This window comes from Bactrocera neohumeralis, chromosome 6 (assembly GCF_024586455.1).
Source record: "Bactrocera neohumeralis isolate Rockhampton chromosome 6, APGP_CSIRO_Bneo_wtdbg2-racon-allhic-juicebox.fasta_v2, whole genome shotgun sequence".
Lineage (NCBI taxonomy): Eukaryota > Metazoa > Arthropoda > Insecta > Diptera > Tephritidae > Bactrocera > Bactrocera neohumeralis.
This window is the reverse complement of record NC_065923.1, coordinates 39,001,877-39,028,788: the sequence shown is the minus strand read 5'-3', so window position 1 is coordinate 39,028,788 and position 26,912 is coordinate 39,001,877. Positions and strand designations below refer to the sequence as shown.

The 26,912-nt window shown below is 36.1% G+C and overlaps 1 protein-coding gene and 1 long non-coding RNA gene across 3 annotated transcripts in view; both read right to left on the bottom strand.

Annotated features, from left to right (window-relative positions):
- The window catches only part of LOC126761944 (cyclin-dependent kinase 14), a 379,465-nt gene that overhangs the window by 108,220 nt on the left and 244,333 nt on the right, over positions 1 to 26,912 (bottom strand). For both annotated transcript variants that reach the window (XM_050478379.1, XM_050478380.1), the window contains exon 3: positions 12,082 to 12,276. In XM_050478379.1, coding sequence (XP_050334336.1) covers positions 12,082 to 12,276 — 195 coding nt within the window. The remainder of the gene's footprint in view (positions 1 to 12,081; positions 12,277 to 26,912) is intronic.
- LOC126761963 (uncharacterized) lies at positions 3,386 to 3,829 on the bottom strand. Its single transcript, XR_007667399.1, has 2 exons — positions 3,581 to 3,829; positions 3,386 to 3,524 (listed from the first exon to the last, which is right to left on the bottom strand). It is a non-coding gene; the product is annotated as an uncharacterized LOC126761963 (long non-coding RNA).

Below are 26,912 nucleotides of genomic sequence, written 5' to 3'. Positions count from 1 at the left end.
TCAGCTCAACATACTGATCATTTATATACAAGTGTATACTTTATAGGGTCTCCGACGCTTCCTTCTGGGGTTAATAAAGTCCATGTATCCAAAATAGCTATTTTCGGCTTACAAATCGGAATAGGCCAAATCGGACTACTCTATTACATGTCTCCTATGCAACCGACTATTCCGAATTTGTATTTCCCAGTATCCAACTTTTAAATAAAAAGCTAGGAACACGTAATTTTGCAAAACTGTTCTCTAATACATGCTTAGCAATAACAGTGAAAATAAAGAAAATCGGTTAACGACAACTTATTCTCTCAGGAATCTGATAACTAAGTGGCCTATTTTTAATAAATACATGGACATTTGTTTGGAACTAAAGTAAACTCTTAGAGTTCTAAAAACCGTATTCAATTGATAAAATATTGAACAAAATAATATTATTTGTCCAATTAGCTGTAATATTGAAGAATTCGAATCAGACAGTAAAACTTTAAAGGCATTTTCCTAAAAACTTTTTCTTGAAATCGGGCAATCGATGGTTCTCGGAGATTCACATAAAATTTTAAAACTGTAGCTTCATGGTAATATTATTTAGAAAACTACGTATAGTGAAAAAGTAGGGGGTATTTTGGCGTGGAAATAAAAAGTAACCAACTTTTTATTTTCGAAATTCGGCCGGAAATAATCTAACAAAACTGGCTGCTCTCAAAACTGTATCTTCTTAAAACTGTCTTTTTCAAAACGATACATACGTTTTCTCAGATTTTACTGGACCGATTACCTAAAATTTTTAGAGAAACTTTTTTAAAGATTTGTCTATGTCTGGAAGTCTTCATATTTCCAAATTTTAAGTTTGATTGTTTCTAAAAAATTCGAAACAGTTAAAGAAAGTGGTAAAAATGTGATTTTGTTCCAGGCAGTCGCTATTTTGTGAAAAAAATTTCCAACTTTTATCTAAAACTAAACATTGTGACATTATTCTAGATTAGTAGTATTTTTTTGTTTCATACTGCAAGCAGGGTTGAAATCCGTGAAACTATTTAATTCAAAAGCTGGTAATTTTTTAATTTTTTTAAATTTTTGAATTTTTCTTGTATATTGCAATGTTATTAAATGGGTACTAAAAGTATCAATTTCATCTTTTACGATACTTCAAATTACTCTAAATTCCTCAGTACTAGAAACATCTTTTAAACTACAGTTTTGAGAAAAATGGAAGTAAATTTCGAACAAAGAAACATTACTTGCAAAGCTTGGGCAGATAAGAGGTTACTTGGGTTTACGGGTTTAAAAAATCGTTTTTTTATTTATTTTATTTAAGTCTACAACACCGCTAGAATATAGTCCTAAATCTGCAAGTTGATCCGAGTAATAGTTTCGGAGATACAGCCTTGAGAACTTGTGCGCCTGAGGCAAGCTATGCTAAGTGCGTCGTCTTCAAACACGTTTTTCTCGAAACCGTGTTTTGAAGTCGGTTGGCAAGATTTATCGAGAACTACTCAACCGATCTTCATGAAATTTTATACAGGCCTTTGACATATAATTCTTAAAGACTTGGACGAAGGATTTGATTACAACTATTTGAAAAAAAAGTCGCGAAATTTTAATTTTTTTGTAAAAATGTCTGCAAAAAAATTCAATTTTCAGCTTTTTGCTTCGTCCAGTTCTTAGTTAAGGTTTTAACTAAACACTTTAGATGATCCTGTAAGCCAATGCGGACCAATTTTTTCCGAGGGATCACCGGAAAGTGCGTCGCAATGGCCGAGTTAAAAGTATTTTCTTTCAAAAATTTTAGAATTTCCTTGTTAATAGTGTATGTTTGTAACAATAAAAAATTCTAATAAAATAATTCATTTTTTATATGAGAAAAAATTGTTGGAAAAAAGGTTGCTTTTACCCGAGGAAGCCCATGCAACACCTCAAGGTCCAGCTTCTTATTTTTTCTTCTTTAGAACGAGTCCATAGAATTCCAGTCGCCCCTATAGACAAAAAAGACTGTTGAAAAGGTTAATAATAGCCGCCATTTTATATCAAAATGTTAGCATAAGTTGTTTTGAGGGCTCTAGATTGGCTTAACTTTTTTAAAAATGCTACTTTTTTAATTTTATAAACATTCATCACAAAGAAAAAAAAAGTAATGCGCGGATTTTTGAAATATATTGTATATTACAAAATTATATTTCGAGATTTCATTTTATGCATCTACAATATACTCTTATACTCAAATCCTTTTGATTGATTTGATAGGTTAATTGAAATATTTATAATACAGAAATCACAAATTAATAATATTTGAAGTTCAATAAAAGCATTTGTAGAGCAAACACTCTACGAAGGCCATACCTCTAACATTTTTACTCATCTAGATAGATTACGACATTAAATTTAAGATAGTGAAGAGGAGTAATATGAAGGATAAGGGATATCAGTACATAAATATATATTTCATACTATACTGCTGATCTATTAAACTCCAGAATGCCTTTAGAGCTTCTCAATAAGCCTACATACTCGAGGTTAACCAAAGAGCACTTACACGTACACACACATTTCCACCGACTCAGTTAGGTGTAGATGTGTGGTACGTAGGCATATGCAGGTCCTCGCATCAATAGGTTGCATTCTGCTATGCCAGTTCGGCTGGAAAATGAGTAATTTGCAATGTTTTAGTAATCAAGTAGCAAAACGGTAAGCAGCCAACTTTGAGACAGTTTCTCAAATTCCATTACACTTCGCGTATCTTGCGCACACTACTGTGTCTGCGTTGCAAGCAGATCCCACTTGGTGTATACTTATGTATATATACATATGTGAGTACAACAAATTGTCTGTGTGTGTGGGCCGCCAAGACAGTCTGCCCGCCATTCAGTCAGGCTGTTAGGCAGCTTGTCTGGCTGTGAGGAGATTGTTATTGTTGTGGCGGCACAAAGATGAGTGAATGATAACAGCTACAGCGACAGCGGCAAGGATGCCGACATGGCTGGCTGTGCAGCGTTTCATTTGTCCTTATTATGACAAGGCATTACATGCCACATGCCGTTGCACACAAGGTTTCAACCATTCACACACACATAGACGCATATAAATATGAGTAGATTCACACACACATACACGCATATAAATATGAGTAGAGCAGCTAACATTAAAGCGTAGAAAGCGACTTAAGTTTGCGATTACATGAAGCAACTTTAGTTGCTAATTCTCGGGCGATTCTCTTTTGCTGTCGCCCATTACCTTCACACGAGCAACTTGTGTTGCGCAACTCTGCTCGAGTTTTTTCTCATTCTCTTTCACTTTACTTTAACCCATTGTCTACTCTTTACTTTAACCCATTGTCGCTTCTTTTTCCTTATAGGTATTTGGGGCACTCTATCACATATATTAATCAGCTCTGTCAATTAAGAAATACATTTTATTTATTAAAACAAACATATATCACCCTTTTTACTATCGTCTAAATCAATTTGTATGGCTTCCTCCATACATTTCACAATATCTTTAATTAATTCGATTTTTTCGTCATACTCCATTTTCTAAAATATTTATATTATATTATGTATATTTGTATACATATTTGCAAATTACTTACCAAAAGATGAAATTAAATTTTTTAAATATATTCAAAATATTAATTTCAAAAAAATATACGCAAATGCAACTATGTACTACGAAAGAAAGAACACGAATGCCGAAAAACGTCGCAGCGAACTGCTACGAATAAGAACACAAAGCGAGTTGCTGAACACTGGAAACTCGGCGCGATTCCCCTCTCCTCGTCGCCCCCTCGCCTATAAACCAAGAGTTGCCGCAACAAAAGTTGCTTCGTGTGATAGGGCTCTAACAACACATTAAATTTACTGACATTTCATTACAGTCTGCGCCTGAGCGATTGCGCATGTTTATGGCATGTGGATGTTTTTGTGTGTGTGTGTGTGTGTGTGGAATTGTCTGCTAATATTTTCATTTCCGTTGTTTTATGGCGTTCATGCCGCTCATTTACTGTGATGCTATGGCTGTGGAACTGCCGCTTGCCCCAGTTATATGGCGGAGACAGGAAGCGTACACACACACAGGCGCAGACTCGTTTACCCCCATCATTCAAATCCTGCACTCAAGTGCGTATAATGTTGAATAGTAAGTGAATTGTTGCTGGATTGTTTGCATAATATGGCAATTTATATTATGACATCCTTATTATTATCTCAAGTCTACTCATCGCGCTCGCTGTGCTGCGGGGGGCACAAGTATACGTAAACAAATTTACTACAAGTACATATGCAAAGTAGCATGAATAAAAGTTACGGACGGTTGAGAGTGCCATATATCTTCAACAGCTCCTTTGTTACTGTCACACACACAAACATGCATGCACACTTATATTTCTCTTCATGCTTTTCGTTTTATGTAATTCCATAATATTCTTTATGCTTTATTTCTGTCAACTTCCTTGACCATTGTCACTCTTACGTCAAGGTCTTTGAAAGTTTTTACGCTTCACAGTCGTTTTTGTTGCAGCATTATGTACAAGAATTTAAGCTCCTCATTGTTTTACTGTAAGAGAAAAGTGTCACAGCAGCGTCTTTCTCGAGTGTATGTTGAGCTAATAGTCCATTTGCGCACTATTCTGGTTTCCTTTGCCATGAGAAGACAATAAAAATTTCAACTAATTTTAATTTATCAGTTCAAAGAAATCTGAAATACAAGTGTACTATATTAATGACACTAATTGAGAAACTCGATTTAACCACAGTTGCATATAAAATTATCAGCAGTGTCAGGCAATGAAATTCTAAAAGAATGGAAAAGGCAGAATTTATATTCCATAAATTTTAAGTCTAAGTTTAAAATAAACTCTATTTTCAAAATAAGGACATATGAGGAGTGGGTATGTTTTTTAACGGATTTCACCCATTTTCCTTATTGTCGAAGGGTTTACCGAAAATATTTGCCCTGGGTGAATTTGGTCGATTTAACTTTAACGCTTGAAGACATATTAAATCTATTAATATGACCAAGCCCACTATTTCAAAATATTGCAAACAAGAGATGTCCCTCCGTAATGCAATTCATTGTACCAAATAACGGTTTTATATCATATTGTGGAGTTTGGTTATGTTAATTTATAAGCTTTCCTATAATGGCCTTTTGTGGGCGTTACAACCTTCCGATTGCCCAAAGGCACTTTGGCCCCCCATTAGTGACAAGTTAAAAATCATTTTACGAAAAAATCATTATAGACCTTTTTTGTAGAGCATTCAATTTCCTACGAAATCTAAGGAATAAGATATTTTTTCAAGTAGTTGGAATGTGAGATATACATTTTTGTATCTGATAATAAGATCAAATAGAAAACTGTATGTAGGAGGACCTTCCCGTTACAATTAAAAACTCAGTTTTGGAGAGGCTTTCGTAGAGGTGTCTAGGAACCTATTTTTCCGAGTACCAAAAAAAAAAAAAAATAAATCAATTTTTTTTTTTTGAATCTCTCTAGTACATATACATTTTCATTCTGATATTGAACTGAAGGGGAATATGAAAGCTTTGGGGAGAATTCTAAATTTGTGTAGAATAAGCTACATTGACAACGGCTTTTTAATGGTGAACTTTCAATAATATTTAGGATATTGAAAAGGATGGTAATCATTGGAATATGTCATGCCACTCAATATTTTGCTTTTTATTCGTACAAATTTTTACGTGGTCAAAGACCAGGGTTGCCTAAAAGCAAGAAAATCAATCGAATTAATGCAATTGAGATGTCATCTCCATTTTTGGTTTATTACGTCTTACAACCAGACCTTGTTATGGTTATACAGAAATGTAAAATTTTTGACAACTATTTAAGGCCAATTGCTTAGCGTATTTTGCGAGTATCGAATACGAGTACGAGTACATGGAAATTTGGAAGAAAATATGTAAATTTTTCTATTAATTTTTTACGGACATTTTGAATTGAATAATTTAACAAAATTGATCCCTAAAAATCTTTCTTGTTTAATTATCATCCTTAAGAAAAATAATTTTTTCAAATAATAACACTTTTTTTGTAAATTGAATAACGAACGTTCAAAATAGTTTAAGTCTACAGTATACCGCAGAGAAGCTTTCTTCCGAGGAGTGTTTTTACTAAGCCAGCCAAACGGTTTTACTGGCTTTGAGCTCGCTAATCGTGCGCTCAAAACTTTCAAGGAGTGCATGATCTCATTATCAAGAGCTTCAAGCATTTTCCATATTAGACATGTATGAATGAGTGCACGCTCAGAACGGGATTGTCAAAAACTGCCAAGGCGATGAGTTTGCTAGGGAGTACAGTTTTACCTCGATTTCATCCGATGAGTCGGTTGTCCAATATATCCCGCTCTGAAACCATGGATCTCCCGTGAGCTTGGCAGGCGCTGGTGAATAACCAGAACTTGCGCGACCCTTTTGGACCAAAGTTAACCGTAAGATGTAATTCTAACTAAATGCAAATAGCAAAACCAATCTGACAGCTATTCTAGGTTCTGACGACACTGTGTAATAAGTATGTACATAGGCGGTGTGACTAAATATTTTGTTGGTCGCTATCTGCCAAGGCAGTATGGGCAGTGGCGTAGCTAGAGGGGGCGAAGGGGGCCGTCGCCCCGGGCGCAACGTCTTGGGGGCGGCAAAACGATCTTCGCTGTTTTTTAAAACTCCAATTCGGGCAAAAATTCCTGCAAATTGTGTCAAAAGTGTACAAGATATAGGGCGAAAATGGGTTTTTTTCTATGGCTTTTAATAAGATGTCTTGTAAATTTACTATCAATTTCCTCAAAAACCGTATTGTGAGAATTTTGGAACTTTAGAATTTGCGTGGCTTCTAGTTCTTAAATTTTATATACTTAATATCGAAGATATTTTGTAAAAAATCACTTTTGTTCGAACCACATCATGAAACTTGTAGGTAGGTAGATAAAGGGGGGCGGCAGAACATCCTTGGCCTCGGGCGCCAGAAGTTGTAGCTACGTCACTGAGTATGGATAGAGGAAGGCAAGGTGAAATTATATTCCTCTATTGTGCGGCTTTTGCCAGACTGAGATTAAAATATCTCGGTAGACACACCTTTGGAGAACCTGGCGAAGTGGCTGGTGGATTGATATTAACCGCTTTAATTTGTAGTAAGATCAAAACGCCGTCGATCTATCAGCATCTGATGATCCACTTTTATGAGTGTAACACATAGGACGAATATCTATCCAAGTGAGATCCATAGATTTTGGATCAATCATAAGAACTAACCTATTAAACATAGGTAGCAAATCTAACAAGGGCAGCTAACGAAATATATACTTTTCAAGTTAGAATTCTTGTGAATGAAGTGATAAGATAATAAGCAATTAAAGTATTTTGTTGTGCACAGAAAATCATTTCAAACAGACTTAAGTCGATGAGTTGAGGTAATGTTACGCATATGAATTCCGCAATGTTAATCCAAAATTTAGAAACATCACATGTGAATGCCACCATAACCAACAAATAATAATGTTCATACATATTACACTACATACATGCCATCATCTGAACATATGTAACCCCCCACTAAACCGTCAAGTGCAATCCAATTACTCGATTATTATTAAAGTTTGTACGAAAATATAGAAGTGTGCAAAGTTGTCGGGAATTTCTAAGGGCAGCGGGTTATTAATATGCAACTCATGTTGCCGACTAGCGTATAAATAATGTGGGAACTCTAATGTGCGCGCACAAGTAACCGATAATTCCCTTAAGTATAGCGCAATAATACACAAATATACAACAAATAACGAAAAGTTGCACAAACAAATCCGCTGCTCAAAACAGACAAGTAGTCGCATTAGTCGGCGAATTTGTTTTCGGTCTACTTTTTGTGGCAATGCCATCGGGATATTGTAGGTACACTCATGCCGCCACATTAATGCCACGCTGCTTTATGGCATCGACAATTTAATTTATTGCACTTCATCATACTAACGGAAAGTTGCAATGACAACGAAAATGGAATTGAAAAAAAACACTAAAAGAAGTTAAGCTCCGTAATACCGAACAGAAAAAAATTTGTATGACAGCTACATATATGCTAACGTCATTCGACCTGAACAATTTTTTCGTAGATTGCACTGCTATAGTTAAACAACAGTTTGGTTAAATTTCGTGAAGATATCTTGTTAAATAAAGAAGTTTTTCTTATAAGAACTTTATTTTGATGATTTGGTTTGTATGGCAGCTACATTGTTTCAATGTTTCAATGTCGGCTGTTTCCACAATTTAGCAGCTTCTTGGTGAGAAAAGTAAGTGCACAGAATCTCCGATCTATATCTCTAAAACTGAGGGAACTATCCTGAACTAGTTCGAGGATACAAAGACGAACGTGGCTAAATTGACTTGAGCTCGTCACTCTGATCAATTATATACATATTTTCTCACAAGTTTTCATCTGGATGTTACAAACTTCGTCGCAAACTTAATATGCCCAGTTTAGAGTATAGAAAAATTGGCTAGTCGAAAAAGTCTTTTCGTATTTTGTCAATATGTAGATATCGTTGCAGTCGTATATCTCCAGTGCTGCCAATCACCCTGTGTCATACCATATAGTGTTGGAGAGGTGAGATTCTAAGCTTCATTTAACCAAAACAAATAAATTCGGAGAAGTTAAAAAAAAGTTACAGTTATTATATTATATATTATAATAATGAAGAAATTCGCTATATTTTGATGTTTTTGTATAAAAAAAAGAAAAGAATGCCACTACAAAAAGAAGCTCGATGTTTCGGTACCACATGAATTTTCTGTGAAAAAATTAATGGACCGAATTAACATCTGAATTCTTTGCTGAAACAAAATGAAATCCAAGCATTTCTGAAGCGAATGGTATCAGGAGACGAAAAGTGGATCAAATACGACAATAATGTGCGAAAAAGATCATGGTCCAAGCGTGGTGACGCTCAAAAAATGGTCGCAAAGCCAGGATTGACGCCTCGAAAGGTTATGCCGAGTGTTTAGTGGGATTGGAAAGGAATCATCCACTATGAGCTGCTCCAGCCTGGTTCGAACGATTGATTCTACATTTTACTGTCAACAACTGAAGAGATTGAAGCAAGCAATCGAAAAAAAAACGGCCCGAACTGATCAACAGAAAGGGCTCCGTCTTCATCAGGACAACGGTAGACCACACACATCTTTGATGACTCGGCAAAAACTGGAAGAGCTTGGCTGGGAAGTTTTGATGTATCCACCATATAGCGCTGATCTTGCACCGTCGGACTATCATTTGTTTCGGTCAATGCAGAACTCCTTTAATGGAGTAAAATTGGCTTCAAGAGAAGCCTGTGAAAATTACTTGTCGCAGTTTTTCGCCGAGAAACCAGAAAAGTTTTACACTGATGGAATAATGTCTCTAGCGGAAAAATAGCAAAAGTGGTCGACCAAAATGGTACATATTTGGTTCATTAAAGTTCTTTATAAATATAATAAAAATAAGTTGAAGTTTGATTAGAAATACGAAAAGACTTTTTCGACTATCCAATACAGGAACACTCGTTGTAGTAAGGAAATGGAGTAAACAAGAGACTGCAAAAAGAAAATGTGAGGAAGAGAAAGCTATAGGCACATCCGATGTGATAAAAAGCACCGGATAGCTCTCAAGGGTTAATGTGCGCATTAAGTGATCTATTGACTAATGAAAAAATCAGGGTCATCTGAGTTCTTCCATTTAATGGAAGATATGTGCAATATTTAGAGTATTTTTCAGGCCCTTTAGATATATTGAGAAGAAAATTATTATTAAAATTTGTTTGCTAAACTTTTTCATTTCGGCTAGTTACATATTCAACTTGTTGTAGTTGGTCGGAAACCAGTTTATTTCTGGTAAATGTCAGACAAATTCTTTTCGGTAGTATCTAAACCTACTCATGCCAAAATAACAAAACTTCTCCGCAATTCATCGCAACTCAACGATTTCCTGCAGGGTAGCTCAATCACTGGAATAAATAAATGATTTCAATGAAACAATGGCAACGCGAAAGTCAACGGTAAAATGTGCGCGCACCCAAGGAAATTATTAATGAGACGCACAAGAACCACACATTTATTTATTTATGCTCATTCCAATTTTAGGGTTTTCCTTTTTTGCTTTCACTTTTTTGATAAATTACTCTAATTCGAAAAACAAAAGTTGCCAAATCGTGTCAGCCGGCAGACAGTTGAAATGGAGCTGCGCCCGCAAATGTTGCATGCTACTCAAGCCACGCAAACGCAGCCGTGAGATGGTGCCGCATGATTTTTGTGCGTGTAAAGTTTGACCTACATTTTATACAAAAAACTTCGGGAAATTATTTGTGGCAAAGTAAGCAACGAATCGATTCAAGGGTTGCATATCGAGTATCCAAGTACATAAGTATATATAACGAGGCAGACACGCGCAACATAAGGATTAAAAGCTACTCTGCAAGGGGATGCGTTGCATATGTTCGCGTGGCTTGTATGCCTGAGTGTGCGTTTGTGTGCAGCTGTGCCTGGCGGAAGTTATAATTAGTTCCGGTTTTAACAGTTATTTTCCTCTAGCTTTTGCAGCTATTCATGAATTATGAGCACACTTGAGAATATAAAAAGTTCACTGCTTATATGTATGTGTGTGTGTATGTGTGTAGTACATGAAATTAGTTTGTAAAGATTACAGATGAGATTAAATAGTAAGGATTTGCTGTGGCAGGCAAGCGACAGCAGGCGAGTATGCGCAAATGAGGGTGTACATTAAATGGTGTGGGAAGCATAGAGATAAAACGGTAATGCACGATTTCGAACAGGAAAACCTAATTATTACATAAGTACATGCGCTTCTTTCAGACCTCAAAAGGGACAAACTGAAGCATGTCGGAGTCGCAGTAATTAATTTATGCTAAAAGCAATACTCAGAATATTCAATTGTAGGCATTTAAGTTAAATGTCGCTGATGAAAGTGGCTAATTATAACACTTGAGAAATTTATTTATTTATTTTCTTTTATATTGGGTAGTCGAAAAAGTCTTTTCGTATTTCTAATCAAACTTTAACTTATTTTTTTTATATTTATAATAATAAATAAATAAAGAAATATGCACCAGTTTGGTCGACCACTTTTTGCCATTTTTCCGCAAGAGACATTATTCCATCAGTGTAAATCGAAATTTTGAAATTTCCAGAAAGGAAGCGAGCAAACCAATTTTGTGCTACATGAAGCAGCATCGTCTCCGTAAACTTCACAAATTTCATTGTTGGCTTGCGTGACAGTCTTCCCTTTTTATGCAAAAATTTCAAAATATAGCGAGTTTCTTCATTATTTTCACTCATTTTTGAACAGATGTTACTTTTTTTCAATTTCCCCGAATTTATTTTTTGTTTTGTTTAAATTAAGTCTACAATCTCACTATATCTATATCTCACATACTATATGGTATGGTACAATGCAATTAGTAGCACTAGCATTAGATATACAAGTACGACTGCAACGACATCCATTGACAAAATACGAAAAGACTTTTTCGACTACCCAATATATTACTAAAAATTCTATCTTTATATATAGAAAGTACGTGTCACGTTGTTTGTCCGCGATGGACTCCTAAACTACTGAACCGATTTTAGTAAAATTAAGCACACTGTGTCCAGTTCGAACCAACTTAGAGGATAGGATACTAAAAACAATTCATAAATAAAAATGCATTGAAAGTTCTATTAAATGGACACTCTATTCTGCGGACAACTCTATTAACTGGATAGAAAGGCTGGTAACCAAACATTGAGAAAGCAGCCTTAAATTCGTTATTTTTTCCAATGAAATTTATTTTATGAACATTTTCAAAATTAAACCTCAAATACCATCCCTTGGATTCTTATACCTGTATTTTCTCTGTATTGAATTGTTTATTATATGAATAATGGTGTAAAATGTGCAGCACTGCAACGCGTGACTGGATCCCCTAGTATTTATATAATCATTCACATATATTTTTTGCTGATTGTGAAATTTTTGTAAAGTGGAGATTGAGTTCGATGCAAACAGTACTCGTCTATATCAAACATTTAATAATTTTAGTAATTTTCCACTTTTCTTACCTCCATATCTGCAGTTAGACTTGTCGGCTGGTATATTTCCATTTGGTTCCAGACGATCCAGATATTCTTCGGAATTATAACCATTGTATGGAACTTTATTACCGTGATTATGTCCATGCCCCCCACGATGGTGATGATGATGGTGGTGGTGATGATGATGATGATGTGAATCTTCGCCATCCTCGCGTGATATCGCTGCAGAAATGAAAAAAAAAAAATAAAACATAATTTGTTAGTAAGAATAATTCTAATATTAGAATAAGAAAGCGGTAAGTAAGTTTAATATTATAAACAAGTAATGAAGGCCTGAGTACTGATGTAACCGAATACTTCATAATATTGCCAAAGCTGAGCAAATTCCTTCATGTGTAGGCAAAACTTGAATTAAAAATTGTAGCAAAAGAGATCAACATTCATTTTTGGACGAAATCGTGAACGTATTACAATAAGTTTTTTTATATTATTGACATTAATTACACTGTGATAGCTTTTTTCAAAAAAAAAAAAAAAAGACAAACCAACTTCGACGTTTTATATCTGGTTTCATACAAAATTTTAAGTTTTTCATCAAAGTGGCCCATTGTAAGAGAAAACATTTTACTAGTCTTATTTTTTAATAACTTTTTTGGTAAACTTTCTTTCAAAACTCAGAATAAGTCCGTCTTTAAGTTTAGACCTGTAATTTAAATCAGTTTTTTGTGTCCTTATAGCCAATATGTCAAAAAACTGAAATTAATCCAAAGGATCGATATTTCGTCAATATGATTTACCCTTTGATACTTATACATAACATCTCGTAATAGCAAGAACAACGATCTGAGCAAACTAACCATTAGAAAAAACACTTAATCAACTTTAAGCATAGATTGCAGTAGTTAATTTGACTTTGACTTCGCGGAAAGAACATTGTTTTAGTGCCTTGTATATTAAGAAAATAAATTAAAATGAATAAGTGTCCAATTGGCCTATCGTTGTTCAGCTACGTATGTGGAAAATTTACAAACCCTCGGAGTAGACGCAAAATATCTTGGGGACATATCGACGAGAAATATTGATTTGCCCGTTATAAGATACGGACATTGGGTTACCATTTGCACGCAATGCAACAACAACCTGCATATGGTATTTTGGCATCCCAATTTTTAAGATCACATTTTATAAAAATTTGCATAAAAACAAACACAGTTTACAAAAGTTTAATCTGCACAGCTACCAGTATCTCACTCAGAAAATGTTCCGATAACAAAATGTCCAAGTCCAACTGACAGATATATTTCGCCAAAATTTTCCACCGAGCCTACAAATCTACCCAACCCAACCGAAGTTGAAAGCCCATGTCGTCACTTGGAGATTTCCCAAGCCCGTTTGAATACGATGGTACGACAGCTGAAATTATCGCAAAGACAAGCGATTTGCCGATCAATCATCTTCGATCCGTAAATATATTTCTAGCGCTTTTATTTCTTTGAGGTTAATGCGATTTATAATTTTTATTGTAAAAATATTCCGGTGAATACATGAACTGTGAGTACAAACCAAGCAATAGCGCTTGTTTATTTCGTCGAAAAAAGTTTAAAAGCAGTATAGCTGTATGTGGATAACACAAATATTAATATAAAATATATATATAATATTGTGTATAAATTTATGATACTTATTGATAACACTTATGTATAAGATACAAAAAATAAAAAATAAAACAGCACACAAACATAGTCAGTGTAGCTTTTTTAAAAAGTTTTTTTTTCTAATGGTTAGTTTGCTCAGAACGTTGTCTTTGCTTAAGTTTCTTACTATTACAAGATGTCACTTAATCTATAAGTATCAAAGGGTAAATTAAAATATTGACGAGACGTGAGGGAAAAAAACATTTAAAAAAAATGGATTAAATTTCAGTTTTTTCGACATATTGGCTATAAGGACACAAAAAACATTGATTTTGGGGTTTACAGTCATCTAAGAACTTAAAGACGGACTTATTCTGAGAAGCTTTGCCAAAGAAAGTTTATCAAAAAAGTCAACATTAAAAAAGTTAGGGACCGAAAAAAATGTGCCTTTCTCTTACAATGGGCCACTTTGATGAAAAACTTCAACAAAAAATTTTGTATGAAACTGTGATTGTAACTCAAAAAAGTAATGATGCAGTTCGATTCGTAGGACCTGAAATAGGGGGAAACCGTTACTATCACGGTGTTATAGGTTATAGACAAAATTAGTTTTATATCTAAATTTTACTACCCGTCAGCGAAAATTATACTAGTCATTTTCAAATAAGAAATATCTGTCATAAACTCAATCAAAAATTTAGACCCTGTAATAAAATGAGGTCATGTGCAAACGGTTAATCAAAGGATGGATATTACTAGATATGAGCTTTAGACCAAGGTCTACACTAACTCCTTATACATTCAGCAATAAACCACATCATTTTTAGGAAAACTTTTTCACTTAATTTTATTAAAATATCAAGTTTCCTTCTGACGAAAATTACGGGGTACATAGCCGGCAGAAAAAGCGACGGACATTACATTAATTTTGGTATTTATCAGGTATGCTTGGGACATATTTTTAAGCAATTTTATAAAAATATAAACACACACTGAACGACATATTTATCATAAAGTTTACTAAAATAACGAAAATCATTCTAACAGTTTAATTGAAAAGTCCGCGGCCTGACATATAAATGGCGCTACTGGAGTTAAATCCATATGATCTTTAGTTAGCCCTAACCTTCAAAAATCGCGTTTATAAATTTGACAGCTGTCGAATCATTAGTTTGTGAATTATATTATTTTGAGTAAAACAACTTTTGTTTTAGTGAAAAAAAATTGCTAAAAAGAGAATTTTGTTTTTTTAAGGATTATTGGTTTTTTGGAGGGAAAAAATACAGCTGAAGCAAGAACTTGGCTTGATGATGAGTTTCAGGTGATTTGATCACTCGGAGCAGTGTTTTGAAATATTCTAACGTGTTTTGAAATATTCTAACGTCATTATGTGACAATGGATGAAATAAAGCTCTATCATTTCACCCGAAGTCCAATCGACAGTCATGCGAGTGGACCCGCACCAAAGCGTGGAAAAATGCAACAGTCGGCTGGCAAGGTTTTAGCGTCTGTATTTTGAGATACGCATGGAATAATTTTTATTGATTACCTTGAATAGGAGGGACCATCAACAGTGATTATTACATAGCGTTATTGGATCGTTTGAAGAACGAAATCGTGCAAAAACGGCCACATTTAAAATAAAAAAGTGCTGATTCACCAAGCCAATCCTGTGTCACAGTTCAGTGAAAACGAAGGCAAGAATCCCTGAATCGGACTTCGAATTGCTTCTTCCACATACACCGTATTCTCCAGATCTGGCCAAGAGTGATTATTTCCTATTTTCAGATCTCAAAGGAATATTCGCTGGGAAGAAAATTTCGAAAGTGACTGTCTATTTGCCTCAATTGACTTGTTATGACCGATATATTTCTGATCTATTTAGATATATATGGGAGTTTTGTTGTGTTCCATACTTTTGTCCATATTTGTGAAAGAGTATAAAAATTTTGTTTCTAGTATTTCGGACAACATTTATAATATGACTCTATATCTATCTCGAAATTTAGGTGTTCCAAATAACCGTTAACAAACTATATTATACTTAGTAGCATTTGTTGCAATGTTAATGCTGAAATTACGTCCTTTTTGTAATTTTTTTCTTATAGGAGAAGAAAAACGGATAAAAACTATTTGGAAAGATATAAAGTAATTTGTTTTTTTTAGAAATTTATCTCTTAAGGAAATCACTCAGACTGATACGACTGAGAAAACTGTGACACATTTTAGAGGTTAGCAGATAAAATATATACATATGTACATATATATGGGATCTGATCAGGAAATGGCGCTCATCTTGTAAATGGACCTGAAAAGATAATAGATGAGGTTGCCTAACCTAGAAAGGTGAAATTGTGTTTTAATACTAGAAATACGTTCTTAGAAAATTTTGTTGAGATATCGGATGATATTCTCATTGAATTTTTTTAAGAACAACACTGTTTACTTACACTTTACACATATAATGCCCATCTTTTAAAGAAATCACAAAATATTTTCTTCTCTTTCTATGCCAACACTGCTTGAAAAAACTAGTCTTAAATCACATGGCAAATATCCAATGTTCCTCCATGCGAATGAACGTTGCTATTTGAAGATAATGAAGCTAAAGGCAATACTATTAGCGTAGAAATATACATGTTTGTAGTACTTTGAGCCTTCGTTGTCGATTCACCGTTAATAATTTATAATTTCCATCTCAGTCGCCAGTTCACATAGCGACTTAGAAGACTTGCAACACATCATCGCAAAATATAGTAGAAAAATTTAGCTGTGCCATAACTGAACTGCTGCACATGCTGGGTTTTGGTTGATTTCCCAAAATTTAGGTCAGCAGTGCAGCTGTGCCTAGACAGCCGAAATGTGGCAGCAGTCGGTGACACTTATAAAATGATGCGGCTTTTAATGCTACCACCCCTCGCACCAGGACAACGCTCGTGCCGTCAACCATGAACATGAAGCGCCACACGAAATAGAGTGTAAAGCACTTGGAAATCGTACCACAGTGGCATTCAGCCACTAATACTAGCTTTTCTGGGCGAGGCAGGTGAAGGTGATTGCGGTTAGGACAGTCGAGAAATGGTGGTAGTGGTAGTAATATAGCGGTGGTAATTGCGATGTCATATGGGTGTGGAGCGTATCTAAATAAGGAACGTAATGTTTGCGGTGTCATAGCTAAATCGTGTCTATTTACTTGCATACAACAACAACATATTATAGCTGCTGTTCGACAGGACACAGTTGCTTTCAAGCGATAGATAGCATACTTGAAGCAACCGAGGCGGATGTCTAGAAACGACTACGTGTTATAATATAGCGCCGGCGTGTAGGTAGTTATATATGCATGTTCGTTTACACATTCACTTCACTTAGTTGCGGCTTTTGCAGTCAATTGCAGCACTAAAATTAATTAATTCATTAGAACTGTATCTCGGCGGCTCCGATTCTGCAGCTCCCTGGCAATGTAATGAATGTCGAAACACTTTGCAACCCACACACTGACACACATTCGAACCGGCGTTCGTAGTTTGTTCGTGGTGTAAGGTGTTCTTCAATAATGCCCCTAAAATATTGCGGTTTCACTAATTTAATTGGCTGCTGTGCTGCAGGAAGGAAACACTCATCTAACCATGGCGTTGACGATAAATTGTTCCAGTCTGGTGTTTACTTTGTAAAATGAAATTTAATATTTTATTTTGTGGTTATCGTTTGAGTTGAGCACATAGCATTGGTAGTCATTAGCTACTAATTGAATGTACATATATGGAAATTGAAAATATGTGCGGTTTCTAATTAATTATTTTTATAGTTTTCGTATACCGAAGTCTATTGAGCGAGACTGCGACTGAGTGATTAACGGTCACCGTTCTAGTAATGGGGTTAGAGGTAATATCTCGAAATATGAATTTAGTTATATTGCCAATGCAAAAGAGACAAAGATATGTGTTATGGAAGTGCAATCAAAACATATTATCGCTAATCTACTCTAACCTCGCTGGTACTTCAATAAAAGCTTTGACTAGGAGGATTTTATAATTATTTGAAACCGGTTTTATAAGATTTATTTGTAGTTTTATAGAGTTGAAATTGTTAAAAACTGATTAAACATGAAATAATGTTAACTCTAACTGCACCGAAGCTATAACACCCTTCACAGGTGCATTTATTATGGCACAAAGGGTATAAATAGATATTCATGTTCTTTTTAAAAGTTCAGTTTACCATGTGTGGAAACTTTTTGCTGAAGTAGTTCGATCTGAAAACTTTATTCGAAAAGTGTACCGTTGCCTTATACAATTAGCTATGTCCGATTTCGTGAAAATATCTTGTGAAGTAAAACCAATTTCTTCACAGGAACTAGATTTTGATCAGACAGTTTGTTTGGCAGCTGGCATATATGTTTACTGTCAGAAGCACTCTATCAACTCCAGCTTCAGACTTCCAGGCCGAAGTTGCAACCATTAAGGTAGCAGGAGATTTATTGCTCAGAGAAATTACCATCTACGCAGATAGCAGACTCATTAACAGTGCGTTCATGGCTGGTTAAAGAGTACTTAACCTCGCTATCAATAGTATCGAGTGTCTTTGTGATAAGACTGGAAGCGGGTTAGTGCTTCCGTATCCTCTTGTGTTCTACTAATACATGGCTGGGCTTCGCAGAAGCTTATCAAGAGATCTAGTGATCTCTTTTTCCTCAGTAATGCTAGCCACTCCCTAGTTCTGGCCATTATTCGTTCTATCTATTGGCGTCAATCCAGTAAGACTGGGAATCCTACCAAACGCCATCTGCAAAAGCTCTATGGAAGAAGATGAGGTGGAAAAAACTCAACTCAACTCAACTTCCTTCTTGACTGTCCCGGGTTCGGGAGGTCAAGACTTAAACACTAGAGAGCGCATACATTCAGACATATCACCGAGCAGGCGATAATGGAAATTAAACGCCTATTCAAATTTGTATCTGCTATTGTTATCTGTTTTGCTAATTTATAAGTTCGAACACAGAAGTTCTTCTTTTCTATGTCTTCACAAAGGACTAAATGCGATTCACGTGCAATCTTTAATCAGCCATCTAACCTAACGTAACCACAAATGCATGTCCAATCTGAACAATATACTTGTATTAGGAAGTTATAGCGTCACCTTGGTCAATAATCTACTTCGAGTTTCGTGAAGATATCTCATCAAATGAAGCAGTTTCCATCCAAGAACTGACTTTTGATTGGTCAGTTTGTATGGCAGCTATATGCCATAGTGATGCGACAACAGTGATTCCGACAAATGAGTAGCTTCTTGGAGAGAGTAGAACATGTGAAAATTTTCAAAAAACTGAAATAGAGATCCGGTTCTCGTGTACCTTTTATCATTCGGGATTGGCAACCCAGGTATTGCAATCTGGCAACTCACTTTATCCTAAAGTTTGACATTTTTAGTACTATACATACTCAGAACGTTTTGACATACGAGCGCTATTTGTGTGGCTAACAGTAACTTAAATTATTCCTCTCGATTAAAAATGCAATTAAATCTTTAATATTTTCGCGCGATGCACTCATCGAGGAACAGTGTTTATCTATGGTGTGGTGAATTCAGACGAGGTCATAATAGATCACCCAAAGGTCCTTGAAGGTCATACAAAATCTGTTGATGTTCCAGAAGCTATTTATGCTATGCGCAAACTGATATAGCACGGTTGTCATGTGACTTATCGGGAGACTGAGACAACTATAGGCTTTAGTAGCACCAACTGACATTCAATATTGCATGAAAATTGGATTATATATATCTGGATCCCACAAAATTTGTGAACTGCTCTAAACAGAGTCGTGTTGATTTGCCGAGGGAAAAGACATCGTGACAAGTGATGAATAATGGATTTTTGCGTATCAGACCGAAAGTAAATAGCAGCCGACTGAATAAGTGTTTCGAGAAGAGCCGAATCCAATACATTTCAAAAACTCGCAATTAATTTTCTGAATTTAGCGCCTCCTTTACTCAAAATTTTGGAGGTAAATGGCACGAATTCTCTTGGAAAACATGGTTACGGAAGTCACGGAAATAAAACATGGACAGGGAGCGAGGAAAATGATTGCAAAGATTCATACATGTGGTTTGAAAACCGGAGATTTCTAAAAAACAAATATTTTTCCTTCTTACTTTAAATAGCTAAAATTGCAAAATAAAAGTTCGTATTGGTAATGCTCAATTTTAATGGAAATGTTAAGATTAAATTCTATAAAAAAGAAATTTAAACGCAAAGTTCCACAAAGCAGCGTCGTATCGAGTACTCAAAAGCAAATGTTACCCGAGGCTACAGCTTCGACATGATCAACCTCAAAAGTAATTTTATAAAGAGAAAATAATAAATAGGGCAACTTTTTATGCAATGCACTTGTGGACCTTCAACAAAAGCTTAAACTGGCATAAAAATCATATAAACGAAAAAGAGTAATAAAGGAAAAATGGCAACGAGCGAAAAAAATGGAAAAACCTGCCACTACAAAGAACGTCAATGAACAAGCCTAAAAGAGACCGACAATTATGTTCTGGCCGCGACATTGCCAACGGCGGCGAACGCGCTTTTCCAAACCGCCAGAATAAAAATCATTTCAAAGAAAAAATGCGAAAAACGAAACAGAAAAGTGTGACACGTAATTACCATTTTTCACAGTTGGACGCTTTTCGGGACTGTAACGACCAGCCTCACGTTTCTCTACGAATTACATACACACACATATAGGGCCTGCATAAATATGGGACGCTTGCTGTTGAGTGGCTGACATTTGGGCACGCAAGTGATGGCGTGGATTAAACGGGAAATTTATAGAAAGCCGTGCACAAAGCGGAGCGTGCAATCCAAAGCGAAAATATGAAATAATCAGAATAACAAAGCATATTCAAACCAAGTGCAGAAATAGTAGACTCGGCGCTGCAGTCGTTTATGGCTTCGAATTTTCTTTTAGCATCTTAAGTGCTTATGGGCGTGTAACTTTTACTAAATTATGGCGCGGCGGTTTTCATTTTGTGTGTGCTTTATTGTATGAGTGTCGTCAGCTGTATGAAGTGACATTTATTTATGCGATTTGTGTGCCAAATCAAATTCTTCTAAATAAACCGCGACAACTTTTTAAATACAAAAATAAAATGCTAAGGACACTGCTGCAGACAACTCTAGAAAATAGAAAACTTCCGCTACCGTGAGCGCCATCGTCGTTAACGATTGTCCAGCAGGCACCCTATAGGAGCAAGTTAAGGAATATGGTTTTGTGGAACTTAATTCGCTAACTTCAGCTTACTTGATATGGACCTTATAACACTGACCAGGCTCGCCTAGCCGTTTAGCTAATAGCGCGTCAATATAGTGGATACAAGTTAATATGGATTTTCCATTTCCCTTCAGTTGTCCACTTTCCAGTCAGCGGATTCCTACTGCCTTCGTTGGCAATTAAAGAAAGGTCATTAAATTAAGCAATCCTAATTTATGTAGTCGGCAATTAGGCGTGCAATTTGCATATTACCATTTAAATTAAACAAATTACAGGAGGACGGCAGCTCGATTCAGTCGTTAGCACCTAAAATTAAATACGCAAAGAGAGGTGAACTGAACAGGTACAGAAAATAAGAGTTATTGGATAATTTTTGACTAAAAAAAATATTATTATACGATGAAAGAGTCAGATTTACATATATGATGTAGTAATAGAAAGAAGATCGACACATACAACCTCTCCGGTCAAGACGAAATATCTCCTGTCATCAAACAAACAATCATCGCATTCGCGACTTGGCTCGCACATTACTGTTGACAGTCAAAACTTTGAAGTCGTAGATAATTTCGACTATCTTGGAACCAGCATCAGCACCAACCCAAATATTAGCCTTGAAATCCAGAAGCACTCTTGCTAACAGGTTCAACTTTGGATTGAGTAGGCAATTGAAAAGTAAAGTCATCTCTCGACGAACGAAGACCAAACTCTATAAGCCACTCAATATTCCCATCCATGCTATATGGTGTCGAGACATCTGATGAGTCGGCCTTAGGAGTCTCGGAGTGAAACGTAATTTATGGTCCATTGTGCATTGCCAACGGTGAGTACTGCGGTCGATAGAACGATGAGTTGTATGAGATATACGACGATATTGGCATAATTCAACGAATTAATGGACAGCGGCTGCGCTAGCTATGTCATGTTGTTATAGAAGAGAACACTCCATCTCTGAAGGTGTTCGGTTCAGTACCCGCCGGTAGGAACAGAAAAAGACGAAGGAGAGATCAGGTGGAGGAAGACCTGGTTACACTTAGTAATTCGAATTAGTGACAAACAAAAAGCGAAAAGAAAAACAACTGACGCGCTGTTTTTAACTTGGTTATAACCGCGTAAGAATGGTCTACGTCAGTAAAGAAAATGATGAATAGACATTTTTTGCTTTTTAATTTGAAAGTAATAGCGTGTGGCTAAGAAAAAGTAGAAACATTTATTCAAAGGGGTGTTATGCACCTCCAAAAGAGGTATAGATGCTGCTCTGCTCATGGATTTAAGCTGTTGAACACTTTGCAGAAAACCTGAATGTCGTTGGTTTACTGAAGTCAGCTGAAATGCTTTACGGGAAAAATAGCCATAATTAGACGCTGCTAGAAGACAATTATCCGAATAATAGGAACAGACTCTCTACTCAATGGAAAAGAGAAAACTATATATTGTTTCCATTGTGTTAGATACTACTTTAGATTAGCCGTCATACTCACCAGACGCCAATCGAATAGAGAATGTTTGGGTTTCAACGAAAATAAATTATCAAGAAAACATTTAACGTCAACAAATGATTTCATGCGAGCACTCCAATATACCTGAAGGTCGCTTCCTGTGAAATAAGCGGAAAGTTTAGTTGTAAGCTGCATTAAAGATGTCAGCGCTTGGACGGCATTATAATTCCGTTTTCACTTTTCAGCTCTTAATCTGACGTCAAAGTTTACTCAAAGCTATTTACAAACGTTTAAGTAAATTTAAAACAAAGCAACACATTACCGAAATAGGTTACGCAAAATACGATGCATATGCTGAAAACCAAAGGTCAAAAGGCTTTTAAGGCGACGACCGTTTTTTACATAAATACTCAAAGCTTTGTGCTGTGTTTGTTCTCAAAAGAAATGCGAAAAAGGGGAATCTGTTCTCTGGGTTGGCTTGTGTACATGTCGTTTCACTCACAGGTGAAAAATACCTGAGATTTGCATTCATACATACGTATATTTACAAAACCCCTATGTAGCGTTGTTGACTGTATTTATTTTTGTAAAAACACAAAATGTTTGAAGCACTGCATTACGGATGCGCCATTTTGTATGTCGGTATGTAAGCATCAAATAACTTTAACAGTTATTTACAATTTACAATTGGTTAAACTTTTTTTCGAAATCAGTATTAAGAACAATTCCAACCATTAATAAGTTTTATGGCACTATTCCTCGTTAAATTTCAAATTATGCTGATATGAGACAAGTGAGAGATCCCATACTGATGATCAACGACCAAAACTCTGCGTTTAATGTCAAAAAGAGTAGACATTGAGTGGTCATCCCGACCGCTAGATCTGAGTTTCCCTACTTCTTATGCAGTTATTTACGAAGCAAAGTGTGTGACAGCAATTCTCGGACCATTGAGGAGTCCAAAGCAAGCATTTGAGTCGGCATCACCGGTATATCGCCCGAGATCTTCGTAAGGTAAGTGCGGTGTATTCATATTGAAGATTGCTAACTGGAGCTGTCTACTTTCTTCTACGGTTTTCTTCTGTGAGGGACGTTTAAGCGTACTATTCGCAACACTATTACCCATCTTGAGCCCCAGAATTCATTATTGGGTAATATTCGACCAAATAGACCAGCACGCAATGAAGAAAATATATCAGCCGTACCTGAGAGTGTGCACAAAGACCGTGGAGAGTCGATTCGGTTACGTTCGCAGCAACTCATACTGATGTATAGAACTTGGACTTGGCGCATTTTTCGAGATTTTAAATTGAAAGCGTACCAAACACAGCTTATGCAAGAACTAAAGTCGCTCGACCTTCCCAAGCGACATCGTTTTGCTCTATGGGCTCTTGAATAGTTGAAAGGAGATCCAAATGTTGTTCAGCGATGAGGCCTATTTCCTGCTCAATGGGTATGTAAACAAGTAAAATTGTCGCGAAGAGCAAGATGAAGAGATTTAAGAGCTGCCATTTCATCTAGAGAAAGCAACGGTTTGCTGTGGTTTGTGGACCGGTGGAATCTTCGGTCGATATTTCTTCAAAAATGATGCCGGTGAGAACATAACCGTCAATAGTGACCGGTATCACTTCTAGATCACCGACTATTTGATACCTGAAAGTGAAACTCGTGATTTCGCGACATTTGTTTACAACAAAACGGTACCACTTGCCACACATCGAATCAATCAATGGATTTATTGAGAGAGCACTTCGGTGAACAGATAATTACCAGTCGAAATGCTCGAACGAGTCATCGAAAATTGGACTCGGATGGACCATCAGAGACCATTTGAAATAGATAATCTTCAAAAATAAAATAAAATAAATGGCAAAGAATGTTCTTTCGATTGATAATAAATTTGACGTTTCCGTGTTTTCCCTTCAAAAAAATATAGACCCTCGAAATGGATGATGAAATTGTTCAAATCGGATAGCAATGGCATATAGCTGCCATACAAACTGAATGATCGGAATCAAGTTGTAACTTTTTCTATTTGTGAAGGGTATTATAGCCTCAGTGCAACCGAAAATTACGTTTTTACTTGTTTCTGTTTTTATCTTTAATATTTTAGTTGTGAATCAAAAATTCAATAAAAAACATTTGTCTTGTGTAACTGTACCGGTAGCAGCAGCAAGAAACACCTCCGACCTCTTAGCAACGCTAGCCGATCTGTTATGCAACAAAATACACATGCTGTAGGGGAGTGTCGCCGAATTTTGCTTTACGACAGCACTTTTGTCGGTAATTCACGTATTTATGAATGAGTGTGCTTGGGCATAAAGCATGCCAAAGGATTTCCATTAGGATAACAATTTAGACTGAGCAGAAAAAAATATTTGTACATAGAAAGTTATACACTTAGAAAAAACTTCAGCGAACGTGACCTGCTGTGCACACACATACAACTAAGCGCACACACACACTTGTATATGAACAGAGTTGTATTTGCATAAAAGATTTGTGTGCTCGTTTGTTGATCTTGTTGTAATGCAACGGGGTTTTTCTTGCAGGATGCTGCTAGAGCGCTATAATTTGGGTAGATGTCCACGGCCGTACGTATGTGTGTGTGTGTGTGTGTGTGCGAGTCAATAAATTATACAACGGCGAAGCAGGAAAAGGTTTATTTTTGCTTTACCTAGACGTTTGGAAAATATTTTTAGAAATGGAAGTTCAGTTACTTTTTACACTTGTTCGCTGCTTGCTGCCCTCCTCCTTTGGCTTTATGCAAAGCTAATGTAATGAAATATTCCACACAACAGCGGTGGCGTACTTGCATGTGTATGGGTGTACATTTTTGGCTAACGGAGTGTAAGGTTGCTGGCTTGCTTGGCAGAAAAAAAGACACGACAAATACTAATATTTTTACTTTAATTGAATTCATTTCCTTTCAGCTTGCAACTTGTGTAATAAACGGAAGCCTTTGTACATATGTATTTGAATGTGTATGGATGTGTATATACTTGTATGCTTGTGTGTGAAAAGTCAAATGGTTTATGGCTTTCATTGAGACTTTTTAGTTGACCGCACAAAGGGTCGCAACCCAATTGAAGAGGTAAACCAAAGAAATATGTTTTCGACCGCCACACACACACATACACGCATACATGTGAACACACTAAGACAGGAGAGGAAATGAACAAAAGTTAATTGAGCTCATGCTACAAGTTTAAAGCCGCAGGGATCAGACACCAACAGCTAAGCGCCAATATTCGGTGTGGCAAGTGCAACTAATGAGATATACAGTTATATATGTCCATACATATACATAAATAGATACGCATACATATGTGCATGCATAGCGGAAACAAATTACCACAAATGGCTCGCACAAATAAGCGATTTATTTAGATTATGTGTATTAGCAATTTATTTATTTGCCTATTTGTACAACACGCGCCCACAAGAATAGCCGTAAAAGTGATTTCATGGCATTCCCTGGTGATGACCGCAGTCACTCGCACGAAAAAGCGACTTACGAGCATAAAAGCTTTACTTTGATATTATTCGCGCCGATGTTCTGAATATTGCATGAATCTGAATAGCAATCTAAGTATGCGGCGGTGAGTGTGTGTTTTGAGGCAGCAGGAAATCTTAATGAAAATCCTATAAAATCGATCATTGGCACGCATATGTGACTGCAATCAAAGTAATGCTTGGGAATGTCAGTTGACTTATGTGAGGCTTTGCAAGCACTAAAGTGGGTAATAAGGCAATTTATGTGCGGTAATGAAGTGTTGCATACTTTAGGGGTGAGGATGAAAAATGAAATGCCATAGTTTCATATCACCGAGATGGAAAACATTTCTTAGAGAAGTTTGTGACAAAATACACTTTAACCTATTGAATCATTAGAATTAAAACTGTTCAAATAGTTTCATTTTATTTCAGCGAGAATATCATGGGAAAGGAGAAAACGCAAATAGCGGAATTTAACACGAAAATGAAAGAAAAGAATGAAGCAATTATAAACATTTATTTTATATGTATATGACACCGAAAAATTTTTTGTATGCATTTATAATAGACATGGACAAGATTCTCATAAGCTGCACCAGACCATTCCGCACCCTCAATGCTTGTTTGCACCAATGAATCTTAGAGGAACACTTCCTCAGATCTTGGAACACTAGGAAAAATCTTCCACTTCTAAGCTTAAGGCAACTGAGTTATATTTTAGTGGTCATCTCAGAGCAACTACCCTTAATAAGACACTTTCAGGAAAATTTGATACGGCGGAATGCAGAACATGCATGAAGGATGATGAGATGCTGGAACATTGTCTTTGCGAATACCCAGCCGGATGAGATGGGATATATTCCACGACTCCCAATGCTCTAACTTAAGAGACATTGGGCTGTTGAAGCGGAAAAGCCATTTTATATCAGATTCACTGAGTTTCTAAAAAAGTCTTGTTTTTGGTTAACACCCGGCAGCATAATGGACGTAATGTTGGCCTGCGTTCAGAAGCGCCAGCGTCTCCC